The sequence below is a fragment of the Petromyzon marinus genome, chromosome 30 (genome assembly GCF_048934315.1).
Source record: "Petromyzon marinus isolate PM22_M1 ecotype Great Lakes invasive population chromosome 30, UKy_Petmar_22M1.pri1.0, whole genome shotgun sequence".
Lineage (NCBI taxonomy): Eukaryota > Metazoa > Chordata > Hyperoartia > Petromyzontiformes > Petromyzontidae > Petromyzon > Petromyzon marinus.
This window is the reverse complement of record NC_133696.1, coordinates 4,998,578-5,013,803: the sequence shown is the minus strand read 5'-3', so window position 1 is coordinate 5,013,803 and position 15,226 is coordinate 4,998,578. Positions and strand designations below refer to the sequence as shown.

The window sequence follows — 15,226 nt, the reverse complement described above, 5'->3', positions numbered from 1 at the left end:
CTCCGAGAGTATAACAACAGTGTACGCTTTGCATTCTCTTAACTTTTGATAATTCTGCCATTATTGAGTTGTTTTTTTTTCCGGGTGGCTTGGGGTGTCAGGGCACGTGCTGAGATGCTGGGTTTGAATCCGGATTTCTGCCACCCTTGATGAAAACAAATTCTCAAGTGGTGGTTGAATTTATGGTCTCCGCCTGGCCACCAGTGACTGCACGTGAAAGTCATCAAATCAAATTAGTTTTTTTTTCCTCTCACTTAATTCGGCTAAGTTTAAGCTCTGAGAATGTTATAAATGTCGGTTTGACTGCCACGCGACGAAAATGTATTTGTAGCGGGTTACGTGCGGCAAAGCACAATACCGCCAAATGTATGGATACATTAAAGGTCGCTTGAACGGATCTCAGATGGGAGTTCTGTGGATATTTCCTTCTGCCAGGCCTTCCTCTAACCCCACGGTGACGAGCACACTCGGGTCTCGGGCCACGATTGCCGAAAGCGCGAAATTTAAAGAACACTGGAGAAAAGATAAGAAGATATAGAAAACTGCCATGACAGTTCAACAACAACAACAAGGTTGCTTGGTTTTATCAACTCGCATGCAGGCCGTGACAACACGGCCTTTATTCCAAAATTTGCGACCAAAACTACGCCCCAATTCGACAGCAGCAATTGACCCCACGTGTCAGAGATATTATTAATGTGATGACAGCGCGATTGCCTAGTCCTGTTTTGTATGTTACTATTAAATAAAATGAGCTGGTGTACTATATGAAGGGACTATGTCTTTACTCTTTGGTTCTTTCGGTAAAGTCACGTAGAAAGAAAATACATTTTCTACGTGACTTTACCGAAAGAACCATAGAGTAATTCCTGCAGTCACAAAAGCTTCAAATCGACTATGCCTTTGTTATTATTAGTATCAAAGGATGCCATGTTCATTGTAGTTGATTGAGTCTGATTACTCGGTTGTACAGACCAGGGTATAGAACAGCAGGGATCGCATTCATGATATTAAGAGTTAAATTTCCACCCATCACCAACCCCACTGGCCAGCGTGATGATGTATGGTCAATTTACCACCATAACCTGCGTGGTGTGAGGAGGCCTTCATCCAAGAGTGGATACACACACATATACATGTATATTATCAAACTGGACATCTGTCAACATACCGGACGTCTGTGAAAAACAGCTTCATAGCTCATGGTATTCCTCCAGTCTAAACAAAGATTCTGATCCTCAACCCTCTGTGGTTGCTCAAGTGAGTGCCACTGCGTCACTTGGTAGGTCATCACAATTGGTTGTCCAGTGGACAGACCTGCCGCTGGCAAGAATGTGGAAATTCCACTCCTGGCCGAGGAACACCCAATCGAGGTGGGTACCGCCGGATGCTTGTGTAGGTGTTGGGACACTGCGTCATTTTAGTTTGATCTTTTTTACTTTGAATTAAAAGTTTTGGATATCGTGAGCGGAAGCCCGATCGCTTTTGTTTTTTTTTTTACCCACCCTCCGTTGGAAGCTGCTCACAGATCGACGAAATACAACACACGGGGGTAAAGGGAGAGATACATGATACAAAATAACCCACGTGGAGTGGACGAGTAGGGATCGTGAGCCATGGACAGAAACGCACTCGGTCTTGCCAACATTTACCAATACGTAAACATTCCCCTGCAGACGGCGACGACGACAAGGCGATCTGCAGCACTGTTGCGAAATTGTGGTTGCGCCACTTTTGGTTCCAGGGGACACAGTGGCTGCGCTAGGCCCAAGCAAATCAAGCATCAGCTCAAAAGAGGGGCCCCGGTTTCATGGAACAAAAAAAACAATTCTGCCTGCTACAAAGTTGCTGATTATATATGTGTGTGTGTTTCTGATTCAGAGCAGTGTTATTTACGGATGTGTTGTGTCTTTCGTATTTGTGCTAGTGGACCACTGCCAATCCATTAAATATATAGGGGGTGCATCAAACATCGGCTCAAATTCAAATCTTAAATAAACATCAAGATAATGACTGTAACATTCAACAAATCTAAATCTATCCCATCTCCATCTTGCCTACATTCTCTTCCCGCATCTTACACTAGGGTTCATCTGGACCTCGATATATTTTTCATCCCACCAAGGGGTTTATAAATTGAATGGCAGGGCTCCAAAATATATTTCTGTTTAGGGCCCCCCCATTGCCACCCCCCCTTACCACCCCCCCCCCTTGCCACCCGCCCCCCCCACTGGGGTGTAGACTTACCATCTCACGGTGGTCGGCAAAGAAGGACTGCTCGATCAATGGGAACCTTTTGCTCCCCAGGTTCTTGCGTATTCTGATCAGCTGCGAGAACTGGAAGAGAGAGACAAGAGAGCTGAACAGAAAAAAAAGCAGGCTGTGAGACAGAGCGAAAGGGGAGGTTGTGATGGAGGGGGGTCCGATGAGTGGGAGCGGGTGGGGGGGGGGGCAGTGTGCGTTGTGGCCGGGAAACTTGAGGGATCTTGGGGGGGGGGGGGGAGAAGGGAATGGGTGTCGGTCGACAGGAGGTATTTTCACTTTTGTTCCGAGCGAGAGCAGAGCTCAAAAAATAAGAAGAGGCTCTGTATAAGTAGCGACGAAGCCCTACCCCGTGTGCCCGGCACTTGCACACCATCTGAATCTCCAATTAATGGCCCATTCTGGTGAATAAAACTCACGGCCTGCGAGCGAACGAGTGAGTATACATCTCCAACGCACGTCAAACCAGCGCAATCATCTCCTGCCATGCGTTATGTATGTTGATGTGATATATATTAAAATCCCAGACACCGCAATCGATTATTTATACGAAAAATGTAGATACAAATGCATTGCAAATCCATACCCCAATTATTGCTCACAAAGATCAGTAAAGTATACCATACGTGCACTTTCTAAGACCTAGGATTGCTACCTAAAGGCATTTACTCATAGATAAGGTGTTTAAATATTTGATGAGCAAATATTTCTGTGATTTGAAAGATTAAAGTGAGACATTGTAGAATGTACAAAATTCATGAACCCCAAACAGCTTTTATAAAAGGCTCGTGACTTAAAAAAAACGCAACATGCGAAGAGAAACTACATTTAACAAACTTAATTAACAAACAAATAAACGGCCAGCCTTGCATGGGGAAATTTTCATTATTCTCATTGATAAAAAAAAATCCTTCAGAAGCATTCTCTGCGTTATAATATCAACCAAATAAATCCACGAATGCATTTTGATTAAATATAAAATATACCGAGGCCACGATTAAGTTTACCGAATCCACCCAAATGTATTTGGGAGTGTGCCTAGTGTGCTGCCCGAACACACCTCCCATTGTTGTTTACGAAAGCACGAGGATTGATGACCCAGGGCCCCATTGTGAGTGTGCAAATGGCGACGGTGACGCACTGTGGCGATCAGCATTCCCCCAGCAGCTGCCTCATTTGTTGGTCAGATGTGTGCCCAATGTGGTGCCCCAAGTACTGTATGGGACCGGATAAAGTAATAATCATTACCATCAACATCATCATCGTAAAAAAACAATTGTCTTTTCCGCAATCAAGTTCCAATTATCCTATCGGCGTATGTCATGAGATTAAGTGTCCATTTGGAAATGTCGCGGAGCAGCACAACACAGTGTGTTAAGAATATGGACCACAGAAGCAGATGTGATAGAATTAATTCTGAAAGTCTGACAAGTCATCTGCTGAACGACTGAGCAGGCAACCGCTTCGATCCTCAATCATAAGTAAATGGGTTCTCAAGTGGAGATAATTGATGGTCTCAGCCAAGTTACCAATAATTCAGCGCAAAACTTCACGCTGAATGCGTTTTTTTTTTCATTTCATTTGACATTTCAGCTCTGAGAAATAAAAGTACCGGTTTGACTGTCACGTGATGAGTGGTTCTCCGTAGACAGACACGTGGGAATGTGTGGCCTCGAGTGTATGAATAAAAATGTCATTTTAAGGGATCTCAAGGGGACTAGAGGGGATTTGGAATGTTTGGTTTTGTGGGCCATCCTGTAACAAACGTGGTATGCACTTATTTGTGAGATTTTTCCTACTGGACTCCTTGTCACATGGTATTATGCCAATAGCATAGTAGGAATACATTTTGGAAAAACAAGACAAAAAAATTACCCAAAATGAAATGTTCCATCCATCACAAGTAGGCCCCTCTTTAACACATGAAGAAAATTTGTCATTTTATATATATAAAAAAATGGGGTGGAGTGGTTGCACAGTGATTAGTGCACTGCGGTATGCACCCGACCAACCTTAGTGGCGAGTGATATCTATTCAACCTATTCAACCCTCACAGTGATGAGCGTATTGCAGGTATGGCCAAACAACGCCCAAGATTGATACGGCGTGGGGTTAGCCTTTGCCCACCAGTGGCTGTCAACTGATTACTATTGTACGAACATTAATTTTACTTTAAATAAAATAGCTTGGATCTCTTTCAAAAGAGACAATAAATCTCAGTGACTTTCAACAGTTATATTAAACCGATTTAAATTTGTGTGATAGGGGTTGCGGTTATTACCCCCCCCCCCTTTCACTAACCCGGGCAGACCAGCCTGGTAAAGTATGGTCAAAAACCACCATAACTGACACAGTGTGGCAAGGCCTTCATCCAGCAGAGGATTGACCAAGAGCTTTCGTGACTGCAGGGATTCATCTACTTGGTTCTTTCGGTAAAGTCACGTAGAATGAAAATAAAATAATAAAAATTAAAATAAAACAATATTTTTATTATTTTATTTCCATTCTACGTAACTTTACCGAAAGAACCAAGAAGATGACCAAGAGCTGTTGATACATGCCTTATTTTGACAGCCGCAGTGGCCCTAACATGCAGCAAACTACACCACACTTTCACTCCCCAAACAGAATGGACACGCATGGCAGGGGCCTACCACGCTCATGGCCTTGGGGCCCCTGTCTGTGTATTTTAATTCTCAATACTAATGCTTGCCACTGCGATGGGTCGTCCTACGCGGGCCTCCTCAATGACGTAGGTCAGACTGAAGGAATCTTGATCATTTGGATTCTTTTCCCCATTAGTTTCCAGCCTTCCCCCCCCCCCCCCCCACTGGCAGCGGCTTCAGCGGGCACAGGTAGCACGGGGGGTTTACGTGTTTTTGAATGGTTTGTCGTCACGGGGATTTGAGGCTCCCGCTAACAAAGGGTTGGCACCGCAGATGGATCATGCTAGCTGCTGACATGTTTCAATGCGAGTGATTATTGCAGAGTTAACGTTTCAAAAGGAAGGGGTCTTAGAAGAATGCCTTGCAGAGTGACGCATCATCCTGCAAAGAATCCTGGGGCTCAGGAAGATAAGTACAAGAAAAGTCTAAGTGGTTTCCCGATCAATTGTAGCTGGAGTGGTGTTCATCTCTTGTTTAGAGCCGTGAGCCAGTGGTGAAAATTCCACATTCCTATAACAGAGACAGGTTTATCCAAAGGGCAACTACGATTGACTTTCACGCAAAGTGGTACTCCTTTTTGTCAACCACAGAGAGATGAATGCGTGGGTCAACCCCCGACCGGGATTTGAAGTCACGTTCTTCTGACTCAACTGTACCAGCCCAGAAAGGCTACTGAATGATAACCACCAGCAGCCATCCCTTGCGGTGATGCCGGATGGGGGCCTCCCCACGCCGTGTCGGTCATGGGGGTTGTTTGAGCACGCTTCAACACGTTCGTCTGTGCAGGTCGCTGAAGGGGGGGGTGGGGTGGTGTGGGTAGTGTTGGGGGGGAGGGGGGTGGTGGTGCCACGGCCGGTCGAGATATCATTCGCCAGCGATGTTAGCCGTGGCCGGGAGTTGAACTCGCCGGATTCGTAGTGGTAGTGCGTTCAACCGCTGCTCCGACGCTCCGGCCAAACACAACACAGATCGGGTGCGTGTGGAATTTTTTTTAATTGCCATGCGGAAAATTTTCGACCCACCACCCACGGCTTGTCGCAGAAGGCGTGCACGGAGGAGAGGGGGTTGACGGCCGGAACGCCGCCGTACTCCAGGCCCACGAGCAGCGTCCGGAAATCTTCGCCCGTGCCGCGCGCCGGCTGCCGGACCAGCACGAAGTCCGGCTTGAACGATCTGTCCGTCGTGCAGCAGGGGAGGGGAGAGGCCGCGCGGTGGACGGAGGGCCGAGGGGGTTTTTGGGATACGGGGGCGTTGGGGGGGGGGGGTCCGCGTGCAAGGAGGAACGAGCAAGATTACAGTTCTGGGTGTCCGCTCGGACGCGTTCCGAGAGGAGATGGAGCGATGAAATCAGCCCGTGCTCGTTGGATTGTTACATCGGGGGATTGTGAGAGGTGGTGGTGGCTTTGGAGGCCTTCAATCAGCAGTGAATTGACCATAGCTGATGATGATGCCAATTATGTTTTCTCCAATTGACAAAATTGGCGATTAACATATTAATTGCAAACATTATAAGTTATCTATTCTCACACGTATGGTGTGATGCAACATTTATCGAACGTAGCAATACATTTCAAATCAATTGCAACGGAGGAATTGAATAGCAAAACTACACGAACTCTCTCCTGAAGCCCTCTCGTGGTGAGCAGACCTCGGCATTGGCATTTAGCTTCTGAACACACACATTGCTGCCATCGCACGCAAGAAGAGACTAGAATTGCATCGTGACGTGCCCGGTAATTTCACAAAGTTACACTGCTGAGATTATTTTATTTCAAGATAAAAAAAAACCCCCGCTAGACTTGCAAAAGTGTTCAGTTCTTCTCAGTGTGACTAAAATAAGTATTTTTTTGCCTCTTTAATCTTTGAAGTGCACGCGTACAATAGCCGCTTTGTACAACTCCACATGCCTGCTAAATAGCAGAGGATGGGGGGGGGGTCCCCAAAAGGACAAGTCATTTAAGGTGAAGAAGAGACAAAAAAAATGTGAAGTACTAGGTGCAGAAATACACCCCTGAGTGACAGATTTAGAGCAACACGTTGGCAGTACATGATACTTCATTTTATAAAAATGCCACTAAATTATAATCCCAGCGTTGTGGTTATACGACATGGATGAGATATTTAGTTCTTCACCCAGTCTGGCCTTTTCCATGGCTTTTAATTTATCGTGTTATCTGCCGTGGGTTTCTGTATTTACGAGCAAAGCAAACACGACACGATATTGCAATTATCGTAATTGTACTTGCAAGTGATCATAATTGACAAGGGTGAATTTACGCGCGCGAGAGGTCATCTGGGTTATCCGACCTGCATACACAAAATTATTGGCTGCCTGTCGGCTGGCTGGCTCAGAGGCCACAGCGCTGGGGTGGTACTTTGTAGATCTTGGGTTCGAACCCAGGCAGCCGCCCGTGGGTGAGCTGACGGTGTCAGCCAGGTCACCAATTAAATACAAATGTGGTTCTGTACTTAATCCGGTTAACCTCCAGCTCTGCGAAGTAAAAATATTATATGACGTGACGAACATTCGTCAATAGCAGTGAATGTGGATACGAGGTCACTGAAATATATCGTTCGGAAGTAGTTCAGTGACACCTGCTTGTGCGGGCCATTCTCACACGGGGTTGCACTGCTGTGTGTGGACCAGAGGTCGTTTTAACGTATCTCAGAGGTAGTTCTGTGATATCTGCTTCCATCGGCCTTTCACAAAAAATGAAGGGTTGCACTGACTGCTCTTGGTGCGAATCGCACAATCAGGATAGAAATTGGGGGGGGGGGGGGGATGCATGTTGATGCATTGATATACAATCCTCCTGCATATGAAGCATGTAATGATGCACCGATTAATCGATTAAATTAATTCATACAGTATAGTCCTTTTTAACATCGACCAGGCTTGCAGAGGTGAAGAGTTCAGCATGATATTCTCAGGCGATTCTCATTGTTGTTTAATTTTCTAACATCACATGCCACAGTGGCCCCCTGGCAAGCCACCGTTTCAAACCCTAAGGGACGGGAGAGGGAATTTCGTGGTAGGGCGTTGATCCGAGGCAGCCCGGCAACTCTGCACTTAAAGGCGACGTGGGTGCCGTTAGAACCGCAAGAGCATTCAAGAGATAATTGAAAAGTCACACGGAGCGGTGAATCACCTGATTGCAGCAGAGCTCACGATTGACGATCATTTTCGACTTAAAAAAAAGCAAAACAAAACCTCGTCATGCTGCGGGACTTTATTTCGGGCGAGTCACGACACACTAGTTTGTAGGTTGAATTTAAACAGCGCAAATATACTTTTACGCAACCTGTAGTGAAAAAAGGCGTGCGTGTTAGCGATACACAAACTAGCAAACTATTTATGGAGCTCTCTCCTGCGACCCCGTAAAACTAAATAATTATATAAACGTGCGTCAGGTCTTTATCCTGACATAAACATCTAATATTGTTCAGTGTCTCAACTGATTGGACTTTCTGATATTTTTTTTTATTTCCTGGAGCATTTGGTAAGGAAAAGTATGGACTGGCATTGCACATCAGGGTCTTCTCGGCAGGGTCAGAGTTTGCTCAATGAGACCCCAAACTCATGTTCTTTTTTTGCCACGAGTATTTTTTTCACCTGATGAAATGGCCTCATCGTACAGAGGGAGTGCACTCACCAATAGCATCAGTTCACTCAGATGGAAAAAAAGCCTGTTCAGCAACGGTTCGCTTGAACCACGCGCTCCTGGGATTAAAGTATAGGTCTGCGAGGTCAGTCGGGCTGTGGACTAAACACACATTTCATATTTTTTTTTATCTGGAGATGCAGAATGCAAGACAATGTGTTTATGATGTGTGCATAATATATTTTTCACAGTCTAAGCGCTGCAAAGAGAGAGCCTTGTACATTGACAGCTTGCCTAACGAGCAGTCTTCCGAAACAATCGCGGCTAAGTTTTTTTTTGTTAACGCAAGTTTAGGAAACATTCTTTTTGAGATGTACAAATAAATAAGCGCGCCTTTAAACTCCGAACCTGCTGTTATCTTCGCGTGTTTACATTTTCTAAAGCGCTATGGTTCGCGCAAAAAAAAAACCCAGCACAGTGCAGTGTGGGAAATCCAAGCCGGCATCAACTTGAACGCAGCCTCGTTATCGCAACGCTGCGTTTTAGTGCCTTAGGTGCCACGGCCAACATACCCAGAGGGCTCTCGGAGCACGTTTTTATTCCTTTCACAATCGTGTGCACATATGCATATGCCTAAAAGGGCACATAGCCTGGCACAAGCGCCGTGGTGACTTCACCGCCACTTAAAACTAAAAACTAAACAAATTGTTTTATTTTTTGATTTAAAGCTTTCGTGACTGCAGTAATTCATATTCTTAGTTTTTTCGGTAAAGTCACGTTGAAGAGAAACAACAAAATAACAAAATATATATATAAAACAATAAACGGTCATCATCAGGTGTGATGATGACCGTTTGAGTTATGGTCGAAACGTCGTGAGAATGTTTTATTGTTTTATATATATTTTGTTATTTTGTTGTTTCTCTTCAACGTGACTTTACCGAAAAAACTAAGAATATAAATTGTTTTATTTTACCAGGTAAGACCGACTGAGCTCTATAGCTCTATTTCAGAAGCGATCTGGGCACACATGATAGCTCAACGGAGTGGCTTATCAGGTGGAAATTTATAGCAGCCAAATACTCTAAACGCACGTTGATTCTAATTGTGGAGGGAAAACGGAGGACCCGGAGAAAAATCCACGCGACCACGGAGAGAGACACACATACTCCAAATATACAGCAGGTGTCAGGGTCGGGATCGAGCCCATGACATCCTGTATACCAGGCGAGGTAATTAACATCTCACCACCGCGGCGCCCAATTATGTTGAACTTTTTTCGCACCGTACGTAGCCACCCGTGTTAATCCAAGGTGCGGGAAACAGCCATGAGATAACTACAGCGGGAAGCTCTGTGGATAGGAGTCCAGAAACTCCCTTTCCAAAGTAATCCGTGCTGTGGTCTCCCTGCGCCTGTTAAAATCAAGGCTTACGGCTTTCTTTCCTTGAGCTTATGACTGCCTCTTTATATCGAAAGATAAACATCGCCACTGTTTATGTGTACAGTATCGTGAGATGCAGTCGCATGCAGACGTTATATAAACACAAATTGTGTTGGCTCCCATCAAGAAACCATACGTAGACTCCAAGACACACATTTCATAGCAGGCAGTATGCTCTGATTAACTGATTAAAACCGTTCTTCTTTTCGCTAGATATGTAGATGTTTATCCTTCATGTAAACCGAGTCTGCTTCCCAAGAGGGGGAAAACAATACATTAACAGTAAACAACAATGATCCAGAATTAATTATCATCTGAGACACATTTTATCTCCGGCACAGGGTATAGCTCAAAATAAATTACATTCATAACGACCAAGCAATGGACACAACACATTCCCAACGTACTTTATCGGGACGTGCGTGCTTTAATGTTACCCAAGGGACACGCAGATAGCAGGTACAAAGTGCCAATGTATTGGACATTACATCGACAGCAATCGTTTTCGCCATGAAGCATCCCTAAACGATACGTATAAACATAAGTAAATACGGATACCAACAATCCCCCAGGCAGTGACGCTTCAATTAAAAAAAACAATTGAACGCAGTCTTCAGGACAGCACCCGCGGTCGTTTAAAAAAAAATTACACGAGACATTTCACCGCGGAAATGGCTCGAAACACCGACTTGTTTAAAGTGAAACATGGCCAATGCAATTCATCACAATCTGTCCAGCATCACACTCTGAGCGTTGTCGCTGTTGTTGACAACACACCTGTGTTGTTAAACATGGTGGGGGGGGCGGTTATTTTTCCGAACGATTCTCCCCTCTGGCGTTTTTAATTCAATTCCGAATAATTTTTCGATTCCCGCCCCCTCCCCCCCCCACACACAAAAAAGAACAAACGTCAAATCCAATAATATTCCCACAGAGCGAGCGTATATTTACTTTCATAAGTATGGCCGTGTGCCTGTCCAAAGAATATAAAATAAGTGTCTAATAATAAAAGCGCTTATTTTTGTGTGCGCTCGCGTGTGATTTTGTGGCATTGCGGTGGAAATGGAGAGCGGTGGAATAGCGGTTAGCGCGCTGCCGCTATGAGCCTGGAAATTAGAGTTCGATTCTCAACCACAGCTGACAGCAGTGGCGAACATGATCTGGTCCTCCTCTAAGTAAAGTCAGCCGAACATGAGCACCTGGTGCACCAGGAGCGAGGGGGGACAGAGGCAGCGATTGGTTGTGGGTGCCGGGCACACCACTCCCACTCGGGCGCCGTGCCAGCCTTAATCGGTGATCGCTGGCAGCATTCAACCCCCAACAGTCTTTGACAGCCCTATACAAGCCTTTGTTTAGTTTTTGTATGTCAGTCGTACTGATCATAGGTGGCACGGTGGCGAGATGTGAACTACCTTTCCTGGTATAGAGGAGGTCGTGTGTTCGATCCCGACGCTGATGCCTGTAAATTTGGAATTTGCGTATTGTAATCATGATCACGTGCGGGTTTCTCTGGGTCCCCCGATTTCTTTCCTTCCACATTTAGCAACATACGTTTCGAGTATTTGTCTGGTATAGTCTGCCACATGATAAGCCACTTCGTTGAGTTATTATTTGCAGCCAAGCCACTTTTGAAAAAGAGCTGTATAACTCAATGGACCTTACCTGGTAAAATAAAAAGCTTAGTTTAGTTTATTTAAATGGTGGTGGCGTATGCCTGTAATTTAGTACTGTGGAAGCAAGGGTTGGTGAATCACACAAATGTTTCATCATTAGACCTCCTTTGCCAGTACCAAAATGTAATAATAGGGGTTTTCCCCTTTTTTCTGGCAACAAAACTGAAACCTTTTTACTAGGAATCATGTCTGCATTAACCACAATACCTGCAGTCAAAATGCAAACAAAAAACATACTATGATAATATATGCATTGTCCTTGAAACTGATTGGTCCACACCAAGGGACGGCTTTCTTTTCAGGTGCTCCGGTTTCCTTCCACATTGTAAACAATCAATAACTGGCCAATAACACCGTAATATATAGAGGACTGCAGAGCTTGGGGCTGGGAGGGGGGAGGTTGGGGGGTAGTTTGGCACCGGCTCACCACGTGGCAGCCTTTCCCGCTTGTCTGGTTCCTTGCGTCTCCGAGTCGTTATTTCTCTACAAGAGTGAGCGAATAATCCTGTGCGCGTTACAAAGTTTAAATCATTATATCGACTCTGTATAAAAGTATCATTGAAGCGTCGATTCGAAAAACGAACGATTGTCAGGGAAGAATAAGGAACAGACAAACGTTCCACCAGCTATGGTCAATTGTTGCCACGTTCGTGACATCCTTTCTGGCTGAGCGATAAACCCGGATTGGACCGTATCTGTGTGCGTGTGGGTGAGTGCTTCGGCAGGCATAAAAAAAAATCAAGCCATCTCTCATGTTTTTTTTTTACTTCACAATCTCGTCAAGGAGTGTAAACCACAACACGAACTCCGTTCATCCTCACTCCGGCTTGTGGCTATCCATCGAACAAAGGCGGTCACTGCACCGCGCGTTTTCAGATACGCTTCTGTGGCCGTCTGGAATGCTCTTCCGATATTAGGAAGCCACTGGAGCTTTGCACTTTTACATCATCTTTATTGAAAATTAATTTCTTTAGAACTGCTTTTTTGCGTTTAGTTTGGTGTCCTTCCCTGCACCTCCGATTTGCACGGTTGGCTACGTACGTGCGAAATAAGTTCATACATACAATTCGGTGAGGATTTACTGGGTGAGGAATGTGTGGTAGGTATCGTGGCTTACCTCACTACCTTGGTGCCGTTCCTCATGAGCTGCATGTCCACCATACAGCCAGTCTCCGTGTAAGCGGCCAGGTTGATCTCAGAAAACTCCGCCTGCAGTGGAAAACGCCAAAAAAAATATATATACAAGTTTAGAAATTGTTTGCATGGCCTGTAATGCGACTATCGTTGAAACAGCCCGTCGATCGGCAGGTCGCGTGCATCGGGAGTTTGGTGTGGATACTCCCCACCTCTTCGAAGTTGCCCGGCTAGCATGCAAGAGTAGGCCACATACCCTGAAGAGGGAATTCTTCAGAGTTCCCTCTAGCGGGGGGCCAGCAGTGTTGTGAGCCGTTGCAGGGATGTATCTTTAAACTTGATTTGGATCTTTCGTGACTGCAGGAATTACTCTTTGTTCTTTCGGTAAAGCCACTGAAACAGCCACCAAAAAAACTGGGCTGAGTCATTGCGAATATATTTTTTTATTGCATTGCATCGTGCGACCGTGAGAGAGACGGCCGAAACCTTGGGAGAGGCCTTCATCCAACAGTTGATAGGTCGTGACGACGATGAATGCAGATTTGTAAACTTATCGGGCTAGGACGTTTTTAAAATTAATAGTCATACATGCAAACAGGTGTTTCAGAAAGCAAATGAACAACACAAATTCCCAGCATGCTCTGCATGTCAGGGTTACATCGCCATTCTTGCAATTATTATCTGTACACAGCCTGCGTTGGCCAGGAGTTCTAAAGAAACGTCACAGTACTCAAATTGTAAACGTTGTGGGTTTACCCTCCAACACACCGGTGTGCTGAAGTAGTAACTAATTGACACGTTTTGTTTACGTGACGAAACTTACTAATTGGCTGTGTCGGGTGGTGGTGGATTAACGACATATATATTTGTACGCTACCTAACCTATACAACCTTAATTAAAAAAAATTAGTCGCGACAGTTCGTGAGAGCTTAAAGTGTGGCCTCTTCGTGTTACACAGAAGCAGGACAACAAGGCAATAGTACACCGGTATCATCCTTATTAGAACTCATGAACACAGTGTCGCCATCACTGCCTCGTTAGTCAGAGTAACAGCTTGCAGTTGGCTTTTAAGTTGTTGCAATCAAAACAAAATAAATCCACACACAAGTGCACGCACAATACCTCCTGAGATAGAACCAGTTGTGTAACAACAATAAAAGATTTTGATTTAAAGCTTTCGTGACTGCAGGGATTCATATTCTTGGTTCTTTCGGTAAAGTCACGTAGAAGGGAAGCAATAAAATAATAAAAATATCAAACAATACAATTTATATAAAAATAATAAAACAATAAGAAAGAACCAAGAATAACAATAAAAGAGATAACATCGCTTTGAAACAAATTCCTTCGAGTTGTGCCCTCCATTAACGATACATGACTAAAGATTAAAAACACTACGGAGGTTCTGTACACGTGCTCAAGGATGACTCCAAGGCATGCCAATGAGCGAGCACATTCACTCACTTCGGCTTGTTTCACGTGCACCGAATACTTGGGCTGTTCTGGGACTCGGGGTTCCATTGAGGCCAGCTGTTTGACCACAACAAACACATGTGGTGTATTCCCACGCCATGGGTGCTGGAGGAGTATGAATTTGTGGTCGCTGTTACAAAGCTCATTTGTGATAATGCGCCCATGATTGGCGTGGTGCAGACGCCCATTTTAATTTCGAGAAGCAAATGTTCTAGTTGTGGGTTATAAACAAATCAAAAAGTACACACAATGCACAAGGTGGCCGGGTGTTTCTCAGAGGTCAGAGTGCTGTGGGTTGTTTCCAGGCATCTGCCCGTGATTAAACCAGGTCTGCTCGCGGAGTGATGGTCTCAATCTGTCACCAATCTACTTAGATAGCCATCTGCCTCGTCGGTCGTCGTTCTACACTCAGTTGCCCACAGTCCAACACTCGAGCTCCTTTGGGTTACTCAGGTGAGTATGGTTGGGGGGAGGGGGGCCGGGGGGGGGGGAAGAAGAAAGATTTCTGACAGACCTTGGGAGTTCGGATGTCGACTTTGCAAGAGCTGTGGAATCTAGCGGAGGAGGGGCAACGATGACGAGGTGTGATGGCATCAACGGCATTGGCCCTGTTGACCTCTTGACATTGACCCTGAGCATGAATGTGAAAATTTCGTTACCGGATGTGGTTGCTTAGAAACGAGAGTTTTTAGTGGCCCTCCAAAGGATGGGAGAATGTCATCGGAGCCAATGTACTGGCATTGAACCTCGAATTGCTAATTGTTTTGAAACATTATTACGAGTGAACAATCGAGTATGTTCGTTACATACTCTTTGGTTCTATTGGGTAAAGTCACGTAGGTGAAAATAAAATAACAAAAAATCACGACGTTTCGGCCACAACACAAGCGGCCTTCATCAGGTGTTCGTGGATATGTTCGTTACAACAAAAAACTCAAATATAAAGTCGGTTGATATTTCACGCAAATGCTCT

At 45.0% G+C, this 15,226-nt stretch overlaps 1 protein-coding gene across 1 annotated transcript in view; it reads right to left on the bottom strand.

Annotated features, from left to right (window-relative positions):
* LOC116947499 (synapsin-2-like) overlaps nt 1-15,226 on the bottom strand; it is a 146,224-nt gene that overhangs the window by 86,006 nt on the left and 44,992 nt on the right. Inside the window, exons 3-5 of the mRNA XM_032963314.2 lie at nt 12,763-12,854; nt 5,951-6,101; nt 2,248-2,337 (exon numbers count right to left, since the gene is read on the bottom strand). Coding sequence (XP_032819205.1) covers nt 2,248-2,337; nt 5,951-6,101; nt 12,763-12,854 — 333 coding nt within the window. The remainder of the gene's footprint in view (nt 1-2,247; nt 2,338-5,950; nt 6,102-12,762; nt 12,855-15,226) is intronic.